At 38.7% G+C, this 21632-nt stretch overlaps 1 protein-coding gene across 2 annotated transcripts in view; it reads left to right on the top strand.

Annotated features, from left to right (window-relative positions):
• Window positions 1-16940, top strand: part of LOC148415204 (disks large-associated protein 1-like) — a 77804-nt gene extending 60864 nt beyond the window's left edge. The window contains exons 11-15 of one of the 2 annotated variants that reach the window (XM_088429359.1): window positions 738-1019; window positions 2099-2231; window positions 3287-3378; window positions 4056-4208; window positions 11590-16940. In XM_088429359.1, the coding sequence (XP_088285485.1) occupies window positions 738-1019; window positions 2099-2231; window positions 3287-3378; window positions 4056-4208; window positions 11590-11814 (885 nt within the window). In that variant the 3' untranslated portion in view covers window positions 11815-16940. Of the gene's footprint in view, window positions 1-737; window positions 1020-2098; window positions 2232-3286; window positions 3379-4055; window positions 4209-8232; window positions 9306-11589 lie in introns of those variants that run through there. The other variant, XM_088429360.1, reaches the window with a different exon arrangement.
• Window positions 16941-21632: the final 4692 nt, after the last annotated feature.

The following is a 21632-nucleotide window of genomic DNA, read 5'->3' on the forward strand; positions in this document are numbered from 1 at the left end:
TGAATATATTTTGATGATTTAGCTGATTGTTTTTGATACATTCCCTTTAGTGCAAGCGCCATCGATTGGATGCATAACACAACTCTATCTAGTGGGCGCATAATGCAACCCCAGCCACTACTGTAGGTTTTACTCTACAGTAAGTGCCTTATATACTGTATGAAAGAAAAAAAAAAAAATATATATATATATATATATATATATATATATATAGGCCATTCACTGAAAGTGCGCCTTATAATTCGGTGAGCTATACAGTGCAGATTATACGGTAATGATTTTCAAACACAGATATGTGGAAAAAATTGGTCTGTTTTGAGTTGTGCAGTAATAAAGTGACTCCCCTAATATGAGGGTTGAAAATGGGCGGGGAAACTTGACTTGTACTCAAAGAAATACAGTAAACATTAATTGTAAAACATCTGTATGTTATACGTTTACCAAATTTCTTTGCCACGTTTAATAAAATAGTAAGATCTATCATTAATAAACAGTCAGTTTTAGCAGGGGGTTTTTTCTGCACATATTTTGCTTTTTTTGGCCACTTTTATCCAATGTGAACTTTTGGTCATTGAAAAGCAGAAAGACAGTTTAGTGATATTAACTACTGCAATAGGAAAAAACTTTTTTTGTTGTTTTTTTTTTTTTTAAATTATTTCAAAGAGTTGTATTTACATGACAAAACAAACCCCTCCACCCTGTACAATGAATGACAGTGATTTGTTTGCCTCAACTAGGCAGATTTGGACATGCCGGGCCTGCTTGACACTCCTCTTGACTCTCCTGACATGGACTTAGAAGTCATATCACCTGGTGTCCTTTGTCGCCAATACTCCCGCGATGCTGCCACCTCAACAGTCAGCATCCAGGGCTCAGGGAACCACTACCATGCCTGTGCCTCTGATGAGTACGAGGATGTGGGCTTTGATCCATCCATTCTCCCCCCTCCAGACCCTTGGATAGATAGTGTCAGTGATGAGCCACCTGATATCAGCTTCAACAGCTCAGTTATCTTAGATGTAAGTTCCAACATACATCTTTCCGGTTCACGTGGGGCTTTGGGGGATATGGACTCAAATGCAAGGAGGCAGGATTTGATGTAAAACAATTGAATTTTTGCAAAGACAGAAAAAGAATGTAAAAGAAATCATTAAACAATATACAAAGTAACAAAACAAGGAATAAACTTACTTTGAACTGAAACCAGTCAAGAGACAAGGAAAACCTGAACAGCAAGCAACAAGGGAAGGTGACAGCGACAATGATTTGACAGAAACTGAAAGATAACAGGGAACGTAAATAGGAGCCTGTACAAGAGACAATTGGTCAAAACAGCTGATTGGATGAACCAGGGCAACAGTAGACAAGTGCAGGTGAACACAAACTAAATGAGACACTGACACAAGGACAAGACTAAAAAGCAAAACAAAACCCAACTCTAACCCACCCAGAAATAATTTGTATACTGTACTTATATTCAGTTCTTATTTTTGAAATGTCTCAAGATTTTACAAGCAAGAAGTAAATATGTCAAGGCTATGAAAAATCAATGCTCAGTTAAACAGTTTAGTCAAGTCAATTTTCTTGTATATTTCCCATAAATGTTACTGCAAGGATGTTGACCTTTGGTGACAGTCTAGAACCACACTCCTCAAATGAAAGAAAAAAAGTTCGACCCTGCATAACAGGGGCAAAAAACAAAACAAAACAAAAGCTCAATCACAATCATGGTTATGGCCGTCTGACTTATTGCAAGAAAAGAAACCAGTAAAGAGACAGGTAAATGACATACCAATAGTTAGATCTCATAACGATAGGTGAAGCTGCGATTCTTTTCTATCCATTCGGCTGAGATTAAAAGAGAGGTTTGTAGCATTTGGGCAGCTGTGAACATGAACATGAAAAGATAATGGAAGAGAGGCTTCAGTGCATCACAGCTCCTCCCAGCATTAGCCAAGTTTTGGCCCAAGACATGCCCGAGTTAGCCGTGACTATATATAAATCCCACTTTGTGGTTAGCAAAAACGTACAGTGGTTTAATAAGTTATAAAACAGAACGGGTGACATGGTTGCACGCAATGTACTCTATATATGGCAGGTTGTGCAAAGAACAGTGTGTCAGCGAGATGGCCGATGGTTCCTAAAACTACTGCAGGCTGAGACTGACCGCATGGAGGGCTGGTGCCGACAGATGGAGATGGAGCAACAACGTAATGACCTTCCTGAGGATGGTATGTCTCTGTGAGGGGCGATAGTATGGTATTTAGTCTTTCTAGCCTGCATTTTCCTGGGTACTAGTGTGAATTGAAAACAAATAAACTGAGGGTGCAATCAGGACATCTGAGGAATGGTCAGAAAAACTGGAACGATGGCCCCTTTGATTATGAGATGCCAGAGATGGTGTGCTTTAGACATCCAGGATGGTCAGTTACACAAAACTTCCAAGGTCTTTCAAGGGGCATGGCCTGTGCCTAGCAGGTACAACGAGGCTGCTTGGTCTGAGAGCAACCTCATAAAGTGTGCCATTATGCTGTCTAAGCAGGATTGTTTTGCAGCCATTGTTTTTATGATTTTGTCTTGGTTTTAGGATATCTGGTGTGTTCCCTTGTATACTGTGTACCCATTCCTTGTGTGCTCATAATTTCTGTCTCTCTACCTGAGCTCATCAGTCTCTGTTCCTTCTGTGTCAGCCAATCAGCTCTGTCCATTCTCTCATGTAAAAATAATCATGCATCAGTTCTCTGAAGCATTTTTTTTTCCTCCGGACACACGTAAAGTGCTCCAATGAATCCATTATTCATGCAGCCTGACAAAAGCGTGGCTGCGAGCATTCAGCAATGACCCCTCTGACCACCGCCAAACATTCACACCAGCTGTACACTGGTATGAGTGACACTTGGAGGCAAGGTGGGTGAAGTGTTTTGCCCACAGACACAACAAATGACCCCACGAGAGCAGGATTTGAACAACCAACCTTTTGGTAACTGGATGACCCACTTACCTCCTGAGCCACAGCCACCTGGGACATGCCATAGACGTCTTTTCGAGTGTCCCTCTTTGTGGTTTTGTTGCTGTTGTCTCCTACCCCATCTTTCCTGCTTTTTGTGTCTATGTGTCTTTCAGTGGTTCTAAATGACAAACTCTTTGTGCTAAATTTAGTGTTGGTTGTGTAGCAAGCAATTTTACACTTCAAGGCAACTTGGATTTTAAACTGTAAAACACCATATTTTCCCTTTCCTATTCCTTTGGTTACTTATGGTATATACTTGTGTTTCTGTGGTTGGAGTTCTAGGGAAGATGAGGAGTGCCATAGGAAGTGCTCAGCTGTTGATGTCCCAAAAGTTTCAACAGTTCAGGGAACTATGTGAGGAAAACTTGGTAAGTAGTCCTCTTTCTTACTCTTCATACAGACCTAATCAATGCCCACAATTCTTAGTGTACAAATTCAAATGACTATTATTGTTAATCAAGTAAATGAGCGATTCTCCTATAAATCTAAAAGGAAATCTCAAACCGACAATAAAAACGGAATTGTCTTCTGCTTGTGTGTTGGTGATTTTTAGGTTATTTGACATTTCCAGTGACCCGGTCCATAGGAGCAGTAATATTTGTTTTTGGGTTATTTTGAGCATTTAAGTTAAATGAAGTTATGTTTGGGGTCATGCGAAGTGCTTCCTGTGTGATGTCATTCAGCCTAATTGCTAAAGTGCTAATGATGTGCTAACAATGCTATGTCAGACAGGACATATTGTCTGTCTGTATGCCAACAATGTCACCTTTCATATCTTGAATTTTCTCGTTACTGGAAACAATGTTTTTCCACCGATGTGTTTCGTAACCTGAATTCTTCGTAACAAAAGTAAGTAGAACCATCACTGTATGCACAAATGTGTCCCTAAATGGCAAGAAATACAGAACATTTGAAAAATAGTATACAATGTCAAAGAAAATTGCCATTGTTTGAATGTCTTGTCCATCCATGTATTTTCTACCTTCTCGTGAGGGTATTCCTTTATTTTATCCTCCTTTTTGTCCTCTTTCTCCACCTTTCATAGAACCCCCATGCCCACCCTCGTCCTGTCGCCTCTGACCTGGCTGGTTTTTGGGACATGCTTCAGTTATCCATTGAGAACATTAGCCTCAAGTTTGATGAACTTCACCAACTTAGAGCCAACAACTGGAGACCCCTCGACCCACCTGAGGGAAAGGTACACAAACACACCCAAAACAGGCACAATATGTGATTTACTGTCAACTGACAATAATAGAATACATGCCACAAGATTAAGAGTATTTACACAATTAAAAAAAAGGGAGAGAGATCCAGTACAACATCCATCAAAAACGCTCTTTACAAAGATAACCAGAAATGATTGGTCATACTGTATTACCTCGGACAACACAATTGACATTACAAGATCTTGATCCTTCACTGTAAGCAAGGTAATATTTTAATGTTTTCCCTCATGCTTTTCTATAGTCGACCTCCTTCAGACAAAGCGCTGATCCAGTTGTTTGTCACAAAAACATTGCTGAATCATCAAGCATTTGTGACTTTGACACAAACACACAAACACACACAGACACACGCAGACACACTCACGGTTTTCTGCAGCCATTTGTGCAACAGCTTTATTTGCCAGAGCGTTCCCTTTCTAGTTGTAATTTGCTACTTGTGAAATTCACCCACTCAGATAACCGTGAAAATATCCTCATATTCAGTGGAAAAATTGCCTAATGATTGGTCATACTGTATTACCTCGGACAACACAATTGACATTACAAGATCCTGATCCTTCACTGTAAGCAAGGTAACATTTTAATATTTTCCCTTATGCTTTTCTATAGTCAACCTCCTTCAGACAAAGCGCTGATCCAGTCGTTTGTCACAAAAAACATTGCTGAATCATCAAGCATTTGTGACTTTGACACAAACTCACACACACACACACCGACACACACAGACACACTCACGGTTTTCTGCAGCCATTTGTGCAACAGCTTTATTTGCCAGAGCGTTCCCTTTCTAGTTGTAATTTGCTACTTGTGAAATTCACCCACTTAGATAACCGTGAAAATATCCTCATATTCAGTGGAAAAATTGCCTAATCACTGTTGCTGTGTTCGTCCTAAAATGGACTGATGCCACGAGATAGCCCTAAAACCCGATCTAAAATGAAGGTGGTGCTTTTGCACCATCTTGTGGCGTTCATAGGGGATTCAGGAGCTACTTGATGGGAATAGCATTTGAGTTCTATTAGCTCTACTTAAGCAGACGAGCAACTTTTGCTTCTTGACTAACCTAGGAGATCATACACATCAACTATGGGGCAAAAAAAAACAAAACAAAAAAAAACAGGGTGCTATCTAGTCATTATTGTTTCATGAACAAATCGAATCATTTTAAAGTGCATAGTTCGAATCGTAGTTGTATTAAACAATTTGAATTTGTTTTGTTAGTCAATGTCAAGCTATTTAAGTTAGTGGGTTTTGCAGGTTTGAGTAATGTACAGGATGAATGTTTGGTAGGTTTAATGACTGATTATGTGTAATGCAATCAACTCCATACGAACATACTTTAGGTATGTTATCATCTCACTAACCATGAAAACGCTCATCATCCACAATGATAACTGGTCGCAAAGCTGCTGGTTATCATTACATGTGTTATGACTCAAGCCATAGCAGTTTCTGCTACTTTTCGAAATATGTTGATTTTGTAAGAAATTATTGTAAGCGTGTTTCCTTTTTTAAGCAAACAATTAAAATAAGCAAAACAACACACAATCGAAGAAAAGGTATTTTATTGATGCTAAACCAAAAAAATGCTATGTTCAAAATTATTCATACCCTAGTCCAATGTCTTAAGTAATAATCACTAGCAGAGCTTTAGTTTTTTAAAACTACCGTCAGACCATTTCTGTATGTGTCAACAAGCATTCTGCCTTCTTCCTGTAGAATATTGGCCCATTGTTCACAGGCAAAGGCCTCAAGCTGGGTCAAGTTGGTGGCTTTCTGAACCACCTTTCTCATCTTCAAGTTTCACCACAAGTTTTTGATCGGAGTCAGGTCAGGACTCTGATTTCAACATTTTAAGACATTTACTTCATTGTCCTTGTCCATTTCCTCTTGACCTTTGCAGTTTGTTTTGGAATAATTGTACTTCTGGACTATTCAGTTGTGGCTGAGCTGGAGTTTCTTAGCAGACTCCTTTCGGTTTTCGTGAAGGATTCCTACGTAATCCTCCTTCCTTTATAATTTCCTCAACCTTGACAAGGTTCCCTGCACCATGGAGGAGAAGTGTTCCCATACAACTATCTATTCACTACCATGCTTGATAGTAGGGATGGTGGGTTTTTGCTCATAAGCATCTCCTTTGTTTCTCCAGACTTACTAAGCATTCATAATAATAATAATAATAATAATAATAATAATAATAATAATAATAATAATAATGCTTACGTTTACATAGGGTCTTTCACGAAGCCCAAGATGCTTTATAAAGAACAGCACTATCACACAGTAAGACCATTTGTGGTAAACTACATTGCGTAGTCACAGCTGCCATGGAGGCGAGGTTGCCATACCACACCATATTCTGACCAGCCACTGGAAGCAAGGTGGGTGAAGTGTCTTGCCCAAGGACACAACAGCATGTGACGCTGACAAAGCGGGGTTCGAACAGCCGACCCTTCGGTTACTGGACGACCCCCTAAACTCTCTGAACCGCAGCCGCCCAAATAACTCTTAACTTTCTCACACCAAACCACGGGATGGTTGACCAAAATCTAGAATCATGCCGGAGGTGACCTCTGGCAAAAGCCAGGCAAGCCTCACCGTGCTTTTTCTTGAGCAGTGTTGTCTTCCTAGGCCACTCAATGCTAGACCCTGAGACAGTCGTCCCTGCCTGCTCAAGTGTTTTCATTAGGGCCTTAGTTGGGGTCTGATTGTTGACGTTAACCTCTCAGCATACTTTCCGGGCAAGTTTGAGTGATACCTTACAATTCTTGCCACGTCCACCGAGGTTTTTAACAGTTTTGAACCTCGTGTGGTTGTTTATGATGCTCTGGACATTTGCCACAGGAATACCAAACCGAATGGAAATGGCCAAATAAACCTTTACCTTGCTGTGGACAACATTTGTTTTAAAACATGCACGTATTCACCTGGTGTCATCTTGAAATAACATTTAGCATCAAAATGTATACATTTTTGCTGAGATATTGACAGGGGTATAAATAATTTTGAACATGAAATTTTCTGGAAATCTATCAGTAATATCACATTGAAATTAAGAATCTCTTGAATAATGTATTGTTTTCATATGACTCACATATAGTACACATATATGCACACATATAGTTTGCTTTGAAGCCCCGCATCAACGCAAACAAACTATAAATACATAACACAACACAGTGAAGACAAATAATCCGTATTATAACACTCAAAATAATCAGGCTAACAGCTTCACACCACTACAACATAAACATTCCTCTTTGTCGGACATCGCACAGAGACAAATGGCTCGTTGTTCTTTGCATTTAGTTTTTGTATGGAGAGACAATGTACTTATTGAAACACTGACCCTCACGGAGGGCGGACTATCCTTCAATATACATGTGTGTGAATAGGGGTGATACCACTGTACATTTTGAGGGGTTGAAAGTAAATATATATTTATACTTGAACCTTTAAAAGTCAGCCCAAGTTGGGTGATAATAAGGTCAGGCTAATGAAAAATCATCAGACACACATGGGTTGAATACGGGTGATCAATGTGCTTTACCATTTAGCTTTTATTCATTTCATTTAGATTTTTTCATTTAGCTTACAAGTTTGTTTGAAAGTGTTTGCCAGAATGTTCTAATGTATTTGGTAATAGGTTCATATGTGTTCGACAAGGCATCCCACTATACTTGTAAATACGCTTGAACATTCTTGCAAGTATGTTCGAATGGCTTTGCCAGTCAAAAAATTTTAACTTCTCTTTGGCTGCTCCAATCAGCCCAAGTTAAAGCATTTATTTTAGTTTTATTTTTGTTTTGTTGTGGTTTTAATGCTATCATTGCAATATGTATGTTGTTAGGTTTTTTTTTGTTTGTTTTATCTGTTGCACCCTCAGCAATATCTGACGTAGCTTTTCATCATGCTCACTTTTGACTCTTAACGGCTTCCTCATTTGCTCTCATGGCCTTTTTTTTTGTTTCTTGTGCTTCTTTGTGTTAACAGTGAAGGCGCTTGCAAACAGCCACGCATCAATCACTACAAGAAACACCACAAGGCCTTAAACCTCTCTGGGCCTCCCTTGATCCATCATGTCTGTCCATCCATCCATCTAACCACAATTCTCTATGCCCTCTGCCTTTCTTCTAACACCCACCGCTGCCTCACCATGAGTGGCTTTCTGTTATGTGCGTTTTGGCATGGTCAATGGATACAGGAGGGTTTGGCTTCTTTTTATGTACATATTCATTTTTAATCAATGTGTTTTAGTCTGGTTGAATCAATATTTCAAAAAGTGGCAGTATCAAGTAAAGACAGTTCCCCAAATTTTACACCAAGTACTGCCTTAAAAAAATCACACGTGTTAAAAAATAGGTTATATTTGTAATGTATGATTATTGTCAACCCCTTAAAGAATGGAATTTGAACATTACCATTGAAATTTAAATACAGGGCAATGAAATAGCACGTCAATAATTATTTGAATAATACTGTTTATGTGGTGCATAGATTCGTTTCGTATATCGTACCTTAAGTTATTTTAAAGCCAACACTATTAAAAATTACGTGCAAATGTATTTGTCAAAAAAGTGAATTCTAGCTGTACTCGGATTGCGATTCTTTTGCATACCACTAGAGAGAGCTCTATGGCCACGCCATCTCTAAACTGAGTCTGGCCAACTTCAGAGCTTGCCCCTTCATGCAGCTATGGATGCTGACTACCTGAAAAATGATCCATAGTGTTCACAGCTCCATTTTGCAGCCCTCGTAAATTTACCATGTAAAATTATTGGAGACTAGATCTCATCGGGAAAAAAGTAAACAAGATTGCCTTCCAATATATACCAAAAGCCATTTTCATTACGACATTCTGTTAATTTCATTTCGAGAAAAAACGCGCACCAATAATGTGGTAGGTGAGTACAGTACTTTAGCACAGCGTACGTCACGCAAGCTGGCCTGAAATGTGGCGCCTGTCAAGTGACTTGGTCACACTATTTATGGCACAATATCAATCATTGGTACTGTACTACCATGGGAAACAATGACCTTAAATATTTTTGACTCCAATAATAGTGCTTTCACTTTTGTATCTATGTATACTATATTATTTATATTTACAGTGATCCCTCATTTATCATGGGGGTTACGTTCCAAAAATAGCACGCGCAAAGTAAAATCCGTGAAGGAGTCAGCTTTATTTTTATTTTTTTATTTTACAATGCAATATACAATATATTTTAAAGCCCAAAATTTATTTAAAACAATAATTTTAACATAGTAATACAAGGTTGGAAACATTGTCACTCACGTATTTCACAGTCCCAGCTGTGCCGCTCCACTTTAGTGTCTGTTTCTACTGAAGGCGCAGGAGTCTTTCTCCGAGAGAAGAACATTGTTATGGGTAGTTGTTGGTGCTCTTTCTTTGTCAGAGCAAGAAAATTTTTATAAACGTATATGCCAGGACATGGAATTAAAGTGAAGCCTCTTATAACAATACACTTGACATTTTAATTTATGACAAAAGAAATGTAGGTAAAAGTCAGATTTCCAAAGCAGTGCATTTCTCCGTTGCTGTCTGTGTGCCTACATTAGTGTGTGTGTTTGCTCTCCGCACGCCTACGAGTCACGTGATCGGCTCCCAGAAACCAAGGTGTCAATCAATGTGCTTAGTAGCACGTTCTTAGCGTGTGCGCACACAGGTGGTTGGTTACTGAAGAGACACCGGAGAGACGAAAGCAAGTTTGGGGATCCTCTTGCCTTTTGAAATAAATTGAGAAGTGAAAAACCAATACAGTACAGTGTCAATATTTTATTTATAGACAACAGTAAAGCCCGTCAGCCAATCAGGATTCAGCGCACAATGCACTGTAAAAAATATCCACACTGTAAAAAAAACATGAAGCAGCGAAGCCGTGAAAGATGAACCGCGATAGAGTGAGGGATTATATTATTATTTATATATATTATTTATATATGTACTTATTGATATTATTTGTATTTTCTTTAAATATACAGTGATATTCACCTGACCAGTGAAGTGATAGTCTCCTCTGATTTGTTTGTTTATTTCATTATTAATGTTCACTAGGTGACCCATGATTGGGAAATATTTTTCACCAACCAAACTGCGCTCATTTAGAATTACCCAACTGTCAGCCATTATTTAGATTAGTAAATGCAAAACTATATATATATATATATATATATATATATATATATATATATATATATATATATATATATATATATATATATATATACATACACACAGTGATCCTTCGCTACTTGGCGCCTCACGCCTATCATATTTACTTTAATCTTAAATGATTAAACCGTATACAGTAAATGTACTGGAATGCCTCTCTTTTCCGTGTCTTCCGCCTCCAAATCTCGTGATCGGCTCCTTGGACGTCCGACTAGAGCGAGTAACAAGAATCTTACCAAACATTAATAAAATGCAGTTTACACTTTAAATTCCAATTTATTACAAAAGACAAGCGGATCTGAAAGCTTGCTTTTGTCTCTCCTGTGTCTCTCCTGTAACCGCCTGTGTGCGCTCAGCTCAGCACACACGCACACGTTACGAACGTGCTAATAAGCACATCGATTGACAGCTTGGTCTCTCTGAGCCAATCCCATGACTCGTAGGCGTGCCGAGAGCAAACGCACACACCCGTCTGTGTGTCTACATAGACAGCAACGTAGAAATGCACAGCTTTGGAAATCTGACTTTTACCAAGATTTCGTTTGTAATCAATTGAAATTTCAAGTGTATTATTATGATATAAGAGGTTTCACTTTAATTTGATGTCCAGGCAGCTGCTCGCCACAGTTCAAAAGATGAAAAGTGGTAAGTTGTGGTAACTGTTCAGTTAGTGTATAAAGTTTAATCATTTAAGATTTAAGTAAATATGTGTACAGAACTGCAGTAATATTTGTCTTAAATAATATGCATAGAATGAAGACTTTTCAAATTTAAAAAAATGTAAAAACGTTTTTATTCTTTGTGTGTGTGTGTGTGTGTGTGTGTGTGTGTGTGTGTGTGGGGGGGGGGGGGGGGTCCCAATTAACCGCGAAAAAACGAGGGATCACTGTGTATATATATATATATATATATATATATATATATATATATATATATATATATATATATATATATATATATATATATATAGATGAATGAGAGGCTAAACAGATTCGCGATAACTTTTCATTTCTTACTAATCAGTTAATAAAAACCCTGTATCCGACTGCAGTTGTTAGGACAACAGTATGTTGTCAGCACCCTTTGCAAAAAAAAAAAAACGTGTATTTCTTGAAACATTCTTCCCTACCCTCCCTACCGCCTTCTCCCACCAGGAGAGACGGCTTCCACCTCCAGTGCCCAAAAAGCCACCAAAGGCCCCATTCCACCGCCCACCTTTGGCCAGAGATCACTCATTGGAGAGTTCTGAGAAACAGCGACAGGAGGCCCGGAAGCGCCTGTTGGCCGCCAAGAGAGCTGCGTCTGTGCGACAAAACTCGGCCACAGAGAGTGCTGACAGCATCGAGATCTACATCCCCGAGGCACAGACGAGGCTATGAAGACGTTACTGAGCAGCACAGTACTTATATCATGCACAACATTACATAGTGTTTACATTTTACTGACAATTGTTAAGTATAAAGACAGAAGTTCATTAAAATATAGGAAAACCAAAAGAATGCCACACCTCCCTCCACACATGTAATATTATTATAATTTTGAACAAGCAACAGATCTTGTCTATACTCTACAGTCTACAACATAGTATGGTGTATGTCAGCATTTGAGCACAGATAATGTTGAGCAAAACGTTTTGAGTTGCCTTTGGGGTGATCCTACCCTTGAATACTACTCCACTAATATACTTTACATAAAACAATCACAATATGTTGATGTAATCAGAAAGTAATAATGGGTGAAAAATGACTAAATGTAATTTAGAGAAGTTCACAATCAACACCAGCAATTAGACAGACAATGTCTATAGCCACTACCGTCATGTCAACAACGTCAGTGTCACTTTTTTACTTTTCAGCATGTGACTGTTGGCAGTGGCAAGGAGAAGCATTTTATTTAATAGCAGAGTGAGACCAGCAAGAAAAATTAGAAGGTACTTCATAATATTGCTCATGGTGAATTCATCATTAACAACAAATCGCTTGCCTGAGGCTCTAAAATACATTTATTAAATCAATCATATGACTGAATTACAAATGCTATTCATTTCATAAAGTTGTGAATTAAATACACCTGAGTATTTTTTCAATGCAAAACCTTTGCATTTGCTAGCATATAGCCAAGGGAAATACCTGGCACAAAAAAAAAAAAAAATGCTAACAAGTTAAACGCATACAAGGCAAGCACTAGATAACATGCTGATAGCTAGCACATATCTCTAGCCACAAGTATTTTAGATCAACAAACACATTTATCATAATCATAAATGACAACATTCTTACAAAGAAACAGACACGCAGAGGGAACGAATTTGTCGTGTCACCAACAGTGACTGCTATCAACTCAAGCTGCACTGTCCTTCCTCACTACAAATTGTAATACCAAAAGCGGCCAGAGGCAGAGACGATAAAACAGATCAAGACAAATAAAGCACAAACGAATGAACCGGTAAAGGATAAACTACATCAGTTCCAAAACATCATTTTTTCGGTTGCGGCACATGTGGCTCGATACCAGGCGGCGGACCGGCAGTTGGGGACCTCTGCCTGATTTCATGCCAAGATTTACAAAAAAGACATACGCCAATTTTCTAAAACATCTGTTAATTGATGCTAATTTAAAGAGCCCGTAAAAATCAATGCAGCTCTGGTTACCGTTTGTATTTGACAGAATGCTTCTGATAGTGTAGCTGAGCAGCTAGCTTTTTGCCCATTTTAATCACCGAGGCATAAATAGAGAAATGCTGTTTCGGAGTGGGATTATGTAAATTAGCTGTGCTGCTGCATCACACTGGGGCTAAATTCCAATGATTTTCTTTGGGACACATTTGTGGAAAGATAAGAAATGTATCATTTTCTGCCAGGTTTATTTGCCTTTTGATGTGATCTTGATTTTTATTTATTATTGTCATCAGTTTATGTATTTATTTTTGCATTCAACAGAAGGAACACCTTGACAGTTTTACTCTTCCATAATAGAGTACATGCAGGCATTTTTTTCCAATTATAATTGATGTGCAGGGTCTCACATTTAAAAGATCAGTAAAGTTCCTATATTTTTCTTCACATGAAAAATGAGCAGATTCAAACAAATTGTGTCAGCTCTAGATTTAAAAGGTGAGATTTCTTGTCTCAGATATATGGTTCGATGCTTAATCCAAATATTCTTAGTCTACAGCAAAAACAAATGAGCCTTCCGGTTCCAATCGTGTAAATACTCTAAGCAGACTGTATTACAGTAGGTTCATATTTTTTGCACAATACTTTCTTTTTCCAAATGTTTTTAAAAGTTGTAAGACTATTCATTGTTGTTTTAGTCTTTTTTTGCACTATATTTTTCCAGATGTTTTAAAAAGGTGTAAAACCTTTCGTTGTATTAGGTTTTTTTGTTTTTTTAATCTAAAAACCGTAGGCCTAAACCCAAATTTTAATTTGCATCATAAAATAATCCCATAGTTCTCCCAAATTGAACGTTACCAAAGGTCAGTACTTCTCAATTATATTTTGCAAAGGACCCCTTGGAAAAAAAAAACTTCAACTTTCAACAACTGTTAACTATTTTACAGCATTTGTACGGGTAAAGGTTTGTCTAAGTCGGGGGTGTCAAACATACAGCCCGCGGACCAGTTCTGGCCCGCAAATGGGTTTGATCTGGCCCGCAAGATGATTTTGTAAAGTATAAAAATGATCAGAATTTTTTAATGAAGGTAAAACTTGATATGCTTTATGATTATTAATAATGTTAATGTTTTATGAATAATAGTGACATAATAGTAAAATTTAAATTAGATATTTTAAAAGTTATGTAACTATATACTATGATTTTATTGGTCCGGCCCACTTTGGAATAGATTTTCCTCCATAAGGCCCGCAAGCTAAACCCAGTATGACACCCCTGGTCTAAGCAGAAAAAAACCCAAGTGCATCAAAGTGCCTGGAAAAATATATGTCAATCCTTATTTTATCACAATTACACTTCACATGGCAAAACCAAATCCTTTTCCCTGGGGTCACCCCCCCCCCCCACGGCACCTGCCCCACTATTTGAGAAACACTGACATAGCTCAATGCTATGTCATCAATTGGGTGTATTTACTGACTGAAATCTTACTTAAATGAGAGAAATGCAAACAAAAAAAACACACATTTGTTTTTTAAATATGTGCAGGCTAAACTTTTCAATTGAACACACCGCCATCAGAACTGAATTCAATTATCAAATAATAACCTGAATTTTCTCTTAGCATGTAATTGCTGGGCTTTTTAACAGCTAAACCAAAAGAATGACTAATAGTTTCATTCCACACCCGTAGACCAGGGGTTCTCAAACTTTTTGGAGGCAGGGACCCCTTTCAGAAAGCAAGGAGCCCCATTGCAAATGTTTGCTGAAACAAAACAAACAAAAAACAATTTAAGCCAAACATAAGTGCCCTTTTTATTCAGCATCATATTAAATTTGACAACAATCATCATCTTGATCTTGATCTTCAATCAAACATCTTGACAAATTTCAAAGTTTAACATTTTTGAAAGTTTATTAATCTGGTTGAATTGATCTCTTTTTTTGAAGGGTCAGAGGGTCAAGTATTCATGAATACTTTCACAATTGAATATAAAATCAAATGAAACGAACATAAATATGTATTTTCGGGGCTTCCTAGATACTGTATTACAATGGCTTTTATCTCGGTAGAGGGACAGCACACTATCAATGCACTATCATCAGAGGCGGGGCCAAAAAACAGACTAAGCCGAACAAGGCACAAATCTGTAACTGCTAAAAGATCAACTAAATTAGTTCCAAAACACCCAAATGATTTCACAGACTCCACTTTGGGAACCACTGCCCGAGACAATAACCTGATTTCTACAATGTAATCGTTTATCGTCTGATGATGCTATTCATTGTTATGCCAAAATGTATCATAACTACCAGACGGGAGTTCTGGTGAGCAACGGTGTAATTAATAGATACTGTACTGCTGAATTGTGTATAATTATGGTGATAACGTGTGATTTTTAATGAAAATGCACTGTATTTATTTTGTCCTACATGTTAGAAGGTAGGTGGGCTAATTTTGTACAGCATCTAGTTACCTCTGTGTTTAACTAACAACAAAAGAGAGCCATATTCAACGTGAAACACACTTGTCAAAAGAAAGGGCCATATAAATGTGAATTTATGTTGTTGCTTTGTTGTTGGATAGTTTGTTTTTTTTCCCCTTTTCCACTTTCAAGCAGATTTGTCTGAAGTAGCAAGTTATGTCTGAGGGATTGTGGCATGTCAAGGAATGGAGGAAATGTTGTGACATACGTTTTTAGTGTTTCAACTGCAAAAGTAGACAAAATCACAGGTGTCAAACTCAAGGCTTGGGGGCCAGATGTGACGCACCACATCATTTAATGTGGCCGGCGCAATGCTGATTTGTCTTCAAGTTTCTGGATAAAATACCAAACTTGCAAGTTGTCTTCATCTTTTAAAAAAGTAAGGGGGGGGCAGCAAACAGTTTTTGTTCCCACGCTGTCTTTTTGAACAATTTTTAGCGGCCTCTGATTTTAAAACTATGTAAGGGTATGACAAATTTTGATTTGACTCTGCAGTCATTCCGGCCTTCTTACAGAAACAACTACAATGTGGCCCATGATAAAAATGAGTTTGACACCCCAAATGTAGACTCAAACAGACCTGAGCCCAATTTTTAATCAAACTGGAAAAATTCAGACTGCCTGATTCGTGCCATATGTAAATGACAAAGAATTGATATGATACTACAATATTATGTACAGTATATATTTTTAATGTAGATTTGTTTTTTTTAAATAATGTGAAAATGTCTCAATCTTTTAATGTCTGTAAAGTTGACTGTTTGCTGCTGACAAACCTTATTTCCTGCCAACGGTTTGTGTGAACAAACCCACTGACTTTTTCCTCAGGAAGAGCTGTACGATTTGATCCCTAGATACGATGATATTTTCCTCAAAGTCTGCGTGTGGGGGAAGCTTTATCAAAAGTGTGATTGTGTTTGATTTGTCAGGGATATCTGGATGATTTGCCGTTTGTATGTGAATGTGTTTTCTATGAAGTGCTTCCCGGGTCACTCGTTTTCAATGTCAGGGTTTTCTTTAGCAGTCTAGTAGCCCCATCTTTCTTGATATGAACTCCACTTGCAACTAACCTCGTGTGTTTTGTACAGAACGTGGTTGAGGATGATTGATAATGCATGCAGACATGATAATAGTACTTGGAAGTACTATATCTAGATTGAAAACATGTATTGGTTTATCCATCATCTAATTTACACACACACACGCACACATACTGTGTATATATATACAGTATATACTGTACATACACATACATACAGTTTATGTGTGAGCGTTTATTTTTCACTATGAAGTTTTTTGTTCAGTGATCTGTCATGCTCTTTTGATTCTATGTTATATTGTAAAGAGATTATAACATCAATGAATATTGAAATATGTATTAAAAAATATATCCTGTTCCTTGATTTGGGAAATTTCCTAAAATTCATTTTTGCTATAATTATGGAAACAAAATTATCAACCAATGTTTTTCACACAACGGACCAATCAACGCTTAATATTTTTGCCGTGGACCTACCTTGGGGCCTCGAATTGTGAATATAAAGCGCACATAAAATATGAACTCACCATTTACAACAAACTAATGGGAGCCCTCAACTTGCTTAATGCTAACGAGCTAAAACGCATACAAGGCAACACTATATAGCATGCTAACATTAGCTAGCTAGTGATCCACGGTCACAAGTTCTTGGATCAATAAACCAACAAATTTTGGGCATATTATCATAAATGACAACATTCTTACAAAGAAAGTACAACGACAGAACAACGTGTGCGTCACCAACTGACTGACCTCAATTGAAGTCACACTATCCTTCCTCGCCCAGTGGTAGCGCCAAAAAACTATCCAGAAAAACAAAGCTCAGCGGGCACCCGGTTTATGAGTTTAATCCGTTCCGCGGTTTGGATCGTAACGCAAATCCGCTGTAGGCTATGGCGGGCAATCCAAACCTGTGTTAACGCATTTCAACCTATCAGTCACAAAAGAGACCATAAATAAAATTCTATTATGAGGCTCAATAAATGATTTGTCAATCATTTTTCATGAAGTGCTGAAATACTACAACGTGTTGTAGATGAAATGTGTGCAATGTCACATGTTTAGAGAATATTGTCACATGACCAGAGCTGTTTACTTTGTGGTTGCACTTCGAGAGAAAGATGATGGCTTCAAAGCTCCCCAAAAAAAAGGTTAGTAAAGTATGTTAAAATAAGCATACAACAAAGATTTTTCGTACACATTATCTTTGAGATGATCTATGCATTTGCACTTACTCGAATTGGTTTGGTGTGTTTTCATAATGAGTAAATACATTGTTGTGACCAGTCATAAAACACACCTTTTCATAAACTATATCACTTTTTTTTTTTTTTTTTTAAGTACTGTTTCAAAGGGTTACCACTGGCAAATGATTTGGATGTTTTCATGTCCAGGAAAAAATTGAGCTTCAATGGGTTAATTAGCTAACACGTGTAAAACCCCAGGTAAAAACATAAAAATTGTATATACATATTAAAAATTGGTATCAAAATAGTATAGTAATTGCTACTTATATAGAAGGATTTATTTTCCTCTGAGTGATGCTTGTTATGGCCATATTCCCTAGTAATGTCATGGCGTAGCGTGGCAGGGAGGATAGCAGGTGTGATTGCGGTGAGGGTGGACCCAGAGGCAGGGAGGCTTCGAGGCAGAGAATTCATGTACAGTAGTCCATATTTATTATTTGAAGGACAGGCAGGAACAAAAGCAGGAAAATCAGATGGCAAAAACTCCAGCAGGCAGACTGGCATGGCGAAGAGACGTGAGCTATAAGACAATGATATCACACTAGCTGCAACAAAAACCCAGCTTCAATACACACACGCAAACTAATGAGCGACGCGCAACAGGGTGGGGAGGAAACAATGAGCCGGGCAAGCGGATTGATGGAACCTGAGGGGCAGATAGGCACAGACAGGTGGACCAAATCAAAACCAACGCAGGGTGACATGAGGTTAGCTGAAGCATGGACTATATAAACAGAAAAGAACAGAACCCCCCAAAATAAACCCAAAATCCAACAAACAATGACAAGTAAGGGTAGCCTAGGTTTGGCTAGCTTAGCTTTCTGCGTATTCATGATTATCTCCAGCTTAGTTTCCAAAGAAATCATTTCTTTTCTTCCTTTCTTTTTCAATTCTTATTTCTCTCTTCAACATCACTCGCAATCTTGGGACTCATGGTTAACCAATTCAAGCTTGAATTAAGCACTAAAATTCATCATGAATATGATGTTGAAAGCACTCTCATACGAGATCAAGTCTTTAGGCAGCCATCTTTGTGACCTCGTGCACCGACCAATAGCAGACCAGCATCTTCGTGACCCCATCACACTGATCAATAGTAGACCAGTATTTTCGGGAGTCGAGACGCCGATTGATAGCAGACCAGCATTGTAGTGATGCGTTGCAGCGGAGGCAGTTTAACGTCAACACAAATTAAAAAGCAATTACATAAAAATGCCTCAAAAGGGAGGAAAAACAACACAAACACAGTACCCATTTACAGGCATTTTTGGGTTAAAAAAGAAAAAGAAAAAACTTAAAATATGCCGTCGGTGTCTGATTTATTAAGGTTTAGAACTATTCAAACTTCATTTGTATTGGTTCACAAAAAATAATCAAAATAAAGTGTCCTCTTTTGAATGATAGAAGAGCTCTGGTACCAAAAAAGAATTAACTTCATGATTAATAAATATTTGTCCACAATAAATAATCAATATAAAGTGTCAGACCTGTTCTCAAAATCAAAGAATTATAAAAAAATATTTGTTCACAGAAAAATGATTAAATATAAAGTGTGCTCTTTTGGGATTACAGTAGAGATCTGTTCACAAGAATAAATGACTAATTATTAATAAACATTTGTCCACGAAAAAAAATCAACAAGGACGCACAGGCGGTGTGATCAAGTCTGTTTATTTAACAAAAGGCGCACATCAAGCGTGGAACAAAAAGGAGCCAAAGGACAAAGATAAAATAACATTCCAAAGTACATAATAAAGCGAGACAATCCGTGTCTGTAGCAAGAGTCCAAAAAGGGGGCGCGAGGCAATCGAGGGAGTGGGGACCACAGGAGAGCGACTGAAACAAAGTACACCGAAAACACGCGAAAGAGAAAAAAGAAAGAATGTGCACGAGGCTGGAGAGCACAAAACGGGACCGCTGTGGCTTCACAATGCTTCTGATGAGCTTGGCGAAGGTATAACCCAGCTGTTGTCGCTGGCCTTAAAAATATGGCGTTATATTTGTGCCACAATTACGCACGCGCGGAAAAAAAAATTGAGCGGAGAAAATCAAACTGAGCGAGCGAAAACAGATTTTGAGAGCAAGAAAAAAACTATTGAGCGCGTAATGATAAGAGTTTGAGCGCGCGCCGATGGAGTTTGAACACAGAAAAAGAAATTGCTCGCTCAAAATTCCTTTTTGCTCGCTCGCAATAGCATTCTCCCGCTCAACATCTCGCTCTCGCTCGCGATACTCCTCCCTCCCTCGCTCAACATCGCGTTTGCTCAACATCGAGCTCTCGCTCGCTCGAGTCGTCCTCTGCGCTCGCTCAGTTCTGTTCACGCGTTACGTTTGTGCCACAAAACCAGCCAATCAGAGCTTGTAAAAGCACATTGATTGACAGCTTTGTATCCAATGAGATTGCTTGTTGTGTTCACCCGGAACGAGCAAACGAGAGTGCGTCACATCGACGTAGGCGGGAGGGGTGGGCTTATATTATTAAAGTACAAAAACTAACAAGGTATTTCTGTCAAATGATACAATACAGTAATAATAATAATATTAAAAGTAATTCTCCAGCCCAAGTCCGTGTTGACGCACACTCGTTTGCCCTTTTCGGGTGAACACTATGGCGTTATATTTGTGCCACAATTACGCACGCGCGGAAAAAAAAATTGAGCGGAGAAAATCAAACTGAGCGAGCGAAAACAGATTTTGAGAGCAAGAAAAAAACTATTGAGCGCGTAATGATAAGAGTTTGAGCGCGCGCCGATGGAGTTTGAACACAGAAAAAGAAATTGCTCGCTCAAAATTCCTCTTTGCTCGCTCGGGATAGCCCTCTCTCGCTCAACATCTTGCTCTCGCTCGCGATACTCCTCTCTCCCTCGCTCAACATCGCGTTTGCTCAACATCGAGCTCTCGCTCGCTCGAGTCGTCCTCTGCGCTCGCTCAGTTCTGTTCACGCGTTACGTTTGTGCCACAAAACCAGCCAATCAGAGCTTGTAAAAGCACTTTGATTGACACAGCTTAGTATCCAATGAGATTGCTTGTACGCTATTCGTTGACGCACTCTCGTTTGCCCTGTGTTCACCCGAAAAGGGCAAACGAGTGTGCGTCAACACGGACTTGGGCTGGAGAATTACTTTTAATATTATTATTATTACTGTATTGTATCATTTGACAGAAATACCTTGTTAGTTTTTGTACTTTAATAATATAAGCCCACCCCTCCCGCCTACGTCGATGTGACGCACTCTCGTTTGCTCGTTCCGGGTGAACACAACAAGCAATCTCATTGGATACAAAGCTGTCAATCAATGTGCTTTTACAAGCTCTGATTGGCTGGTTTTGTGGCACAAACGTAACGCGTGAACAGAACTGAGCGAGCGCAGAGGACGACTCGAGCGAGCGAGAGCTCGATGTTGAGCAAACGCGATGTTGAGCGAGGGAGGGAGGAGTATCGCGAGCGAGAGCGAGATGTTGAGCGGGAGAATGCTATTGCGAGCGAGCAAAAAGGAATTTTGAGCGAGCAATTTCTTTTTCTGTGTTCAAACTCCATCGGCGCGCGCTCAAACTCTTATCATTACGCGCTCAATAGTTTTTTTCTTGCTCTCAAAATCTGTTTTCGCTCGCTCAGTTTGATTTTCTCCGCTCAATTTTTTTTTCCGCGCGTGCGTAATTGTGGCACAAATATAACGCCATAGAACACAGGGCAAACGAGAGTGCGTCAACGGATAGCGTACAAGCAATCTCATTGGATACTAAGCTGTGTCAATCAAAGTGCTTTTACAAGCTCTGATTGGCTGGTTTTGTGGCACAAACGTAACGCG

This window comes from Hippichthys cyanospilos, chromosome 12 (genome assembly GCF_059441005.1).
Source record: "Hippichthys cyanospilos isolate Australia breed blue-spotted pipefish chromosome 12, RoL_Hcya_1.0, whole genome shotgun sequence".
Lineage (NCBI taxonomy): Eukaryota > Metazoa > Chordata > Actinopteri > Syngnathiformes > Syngnathidae > Hippichthys > Hippichthys cyanospilos.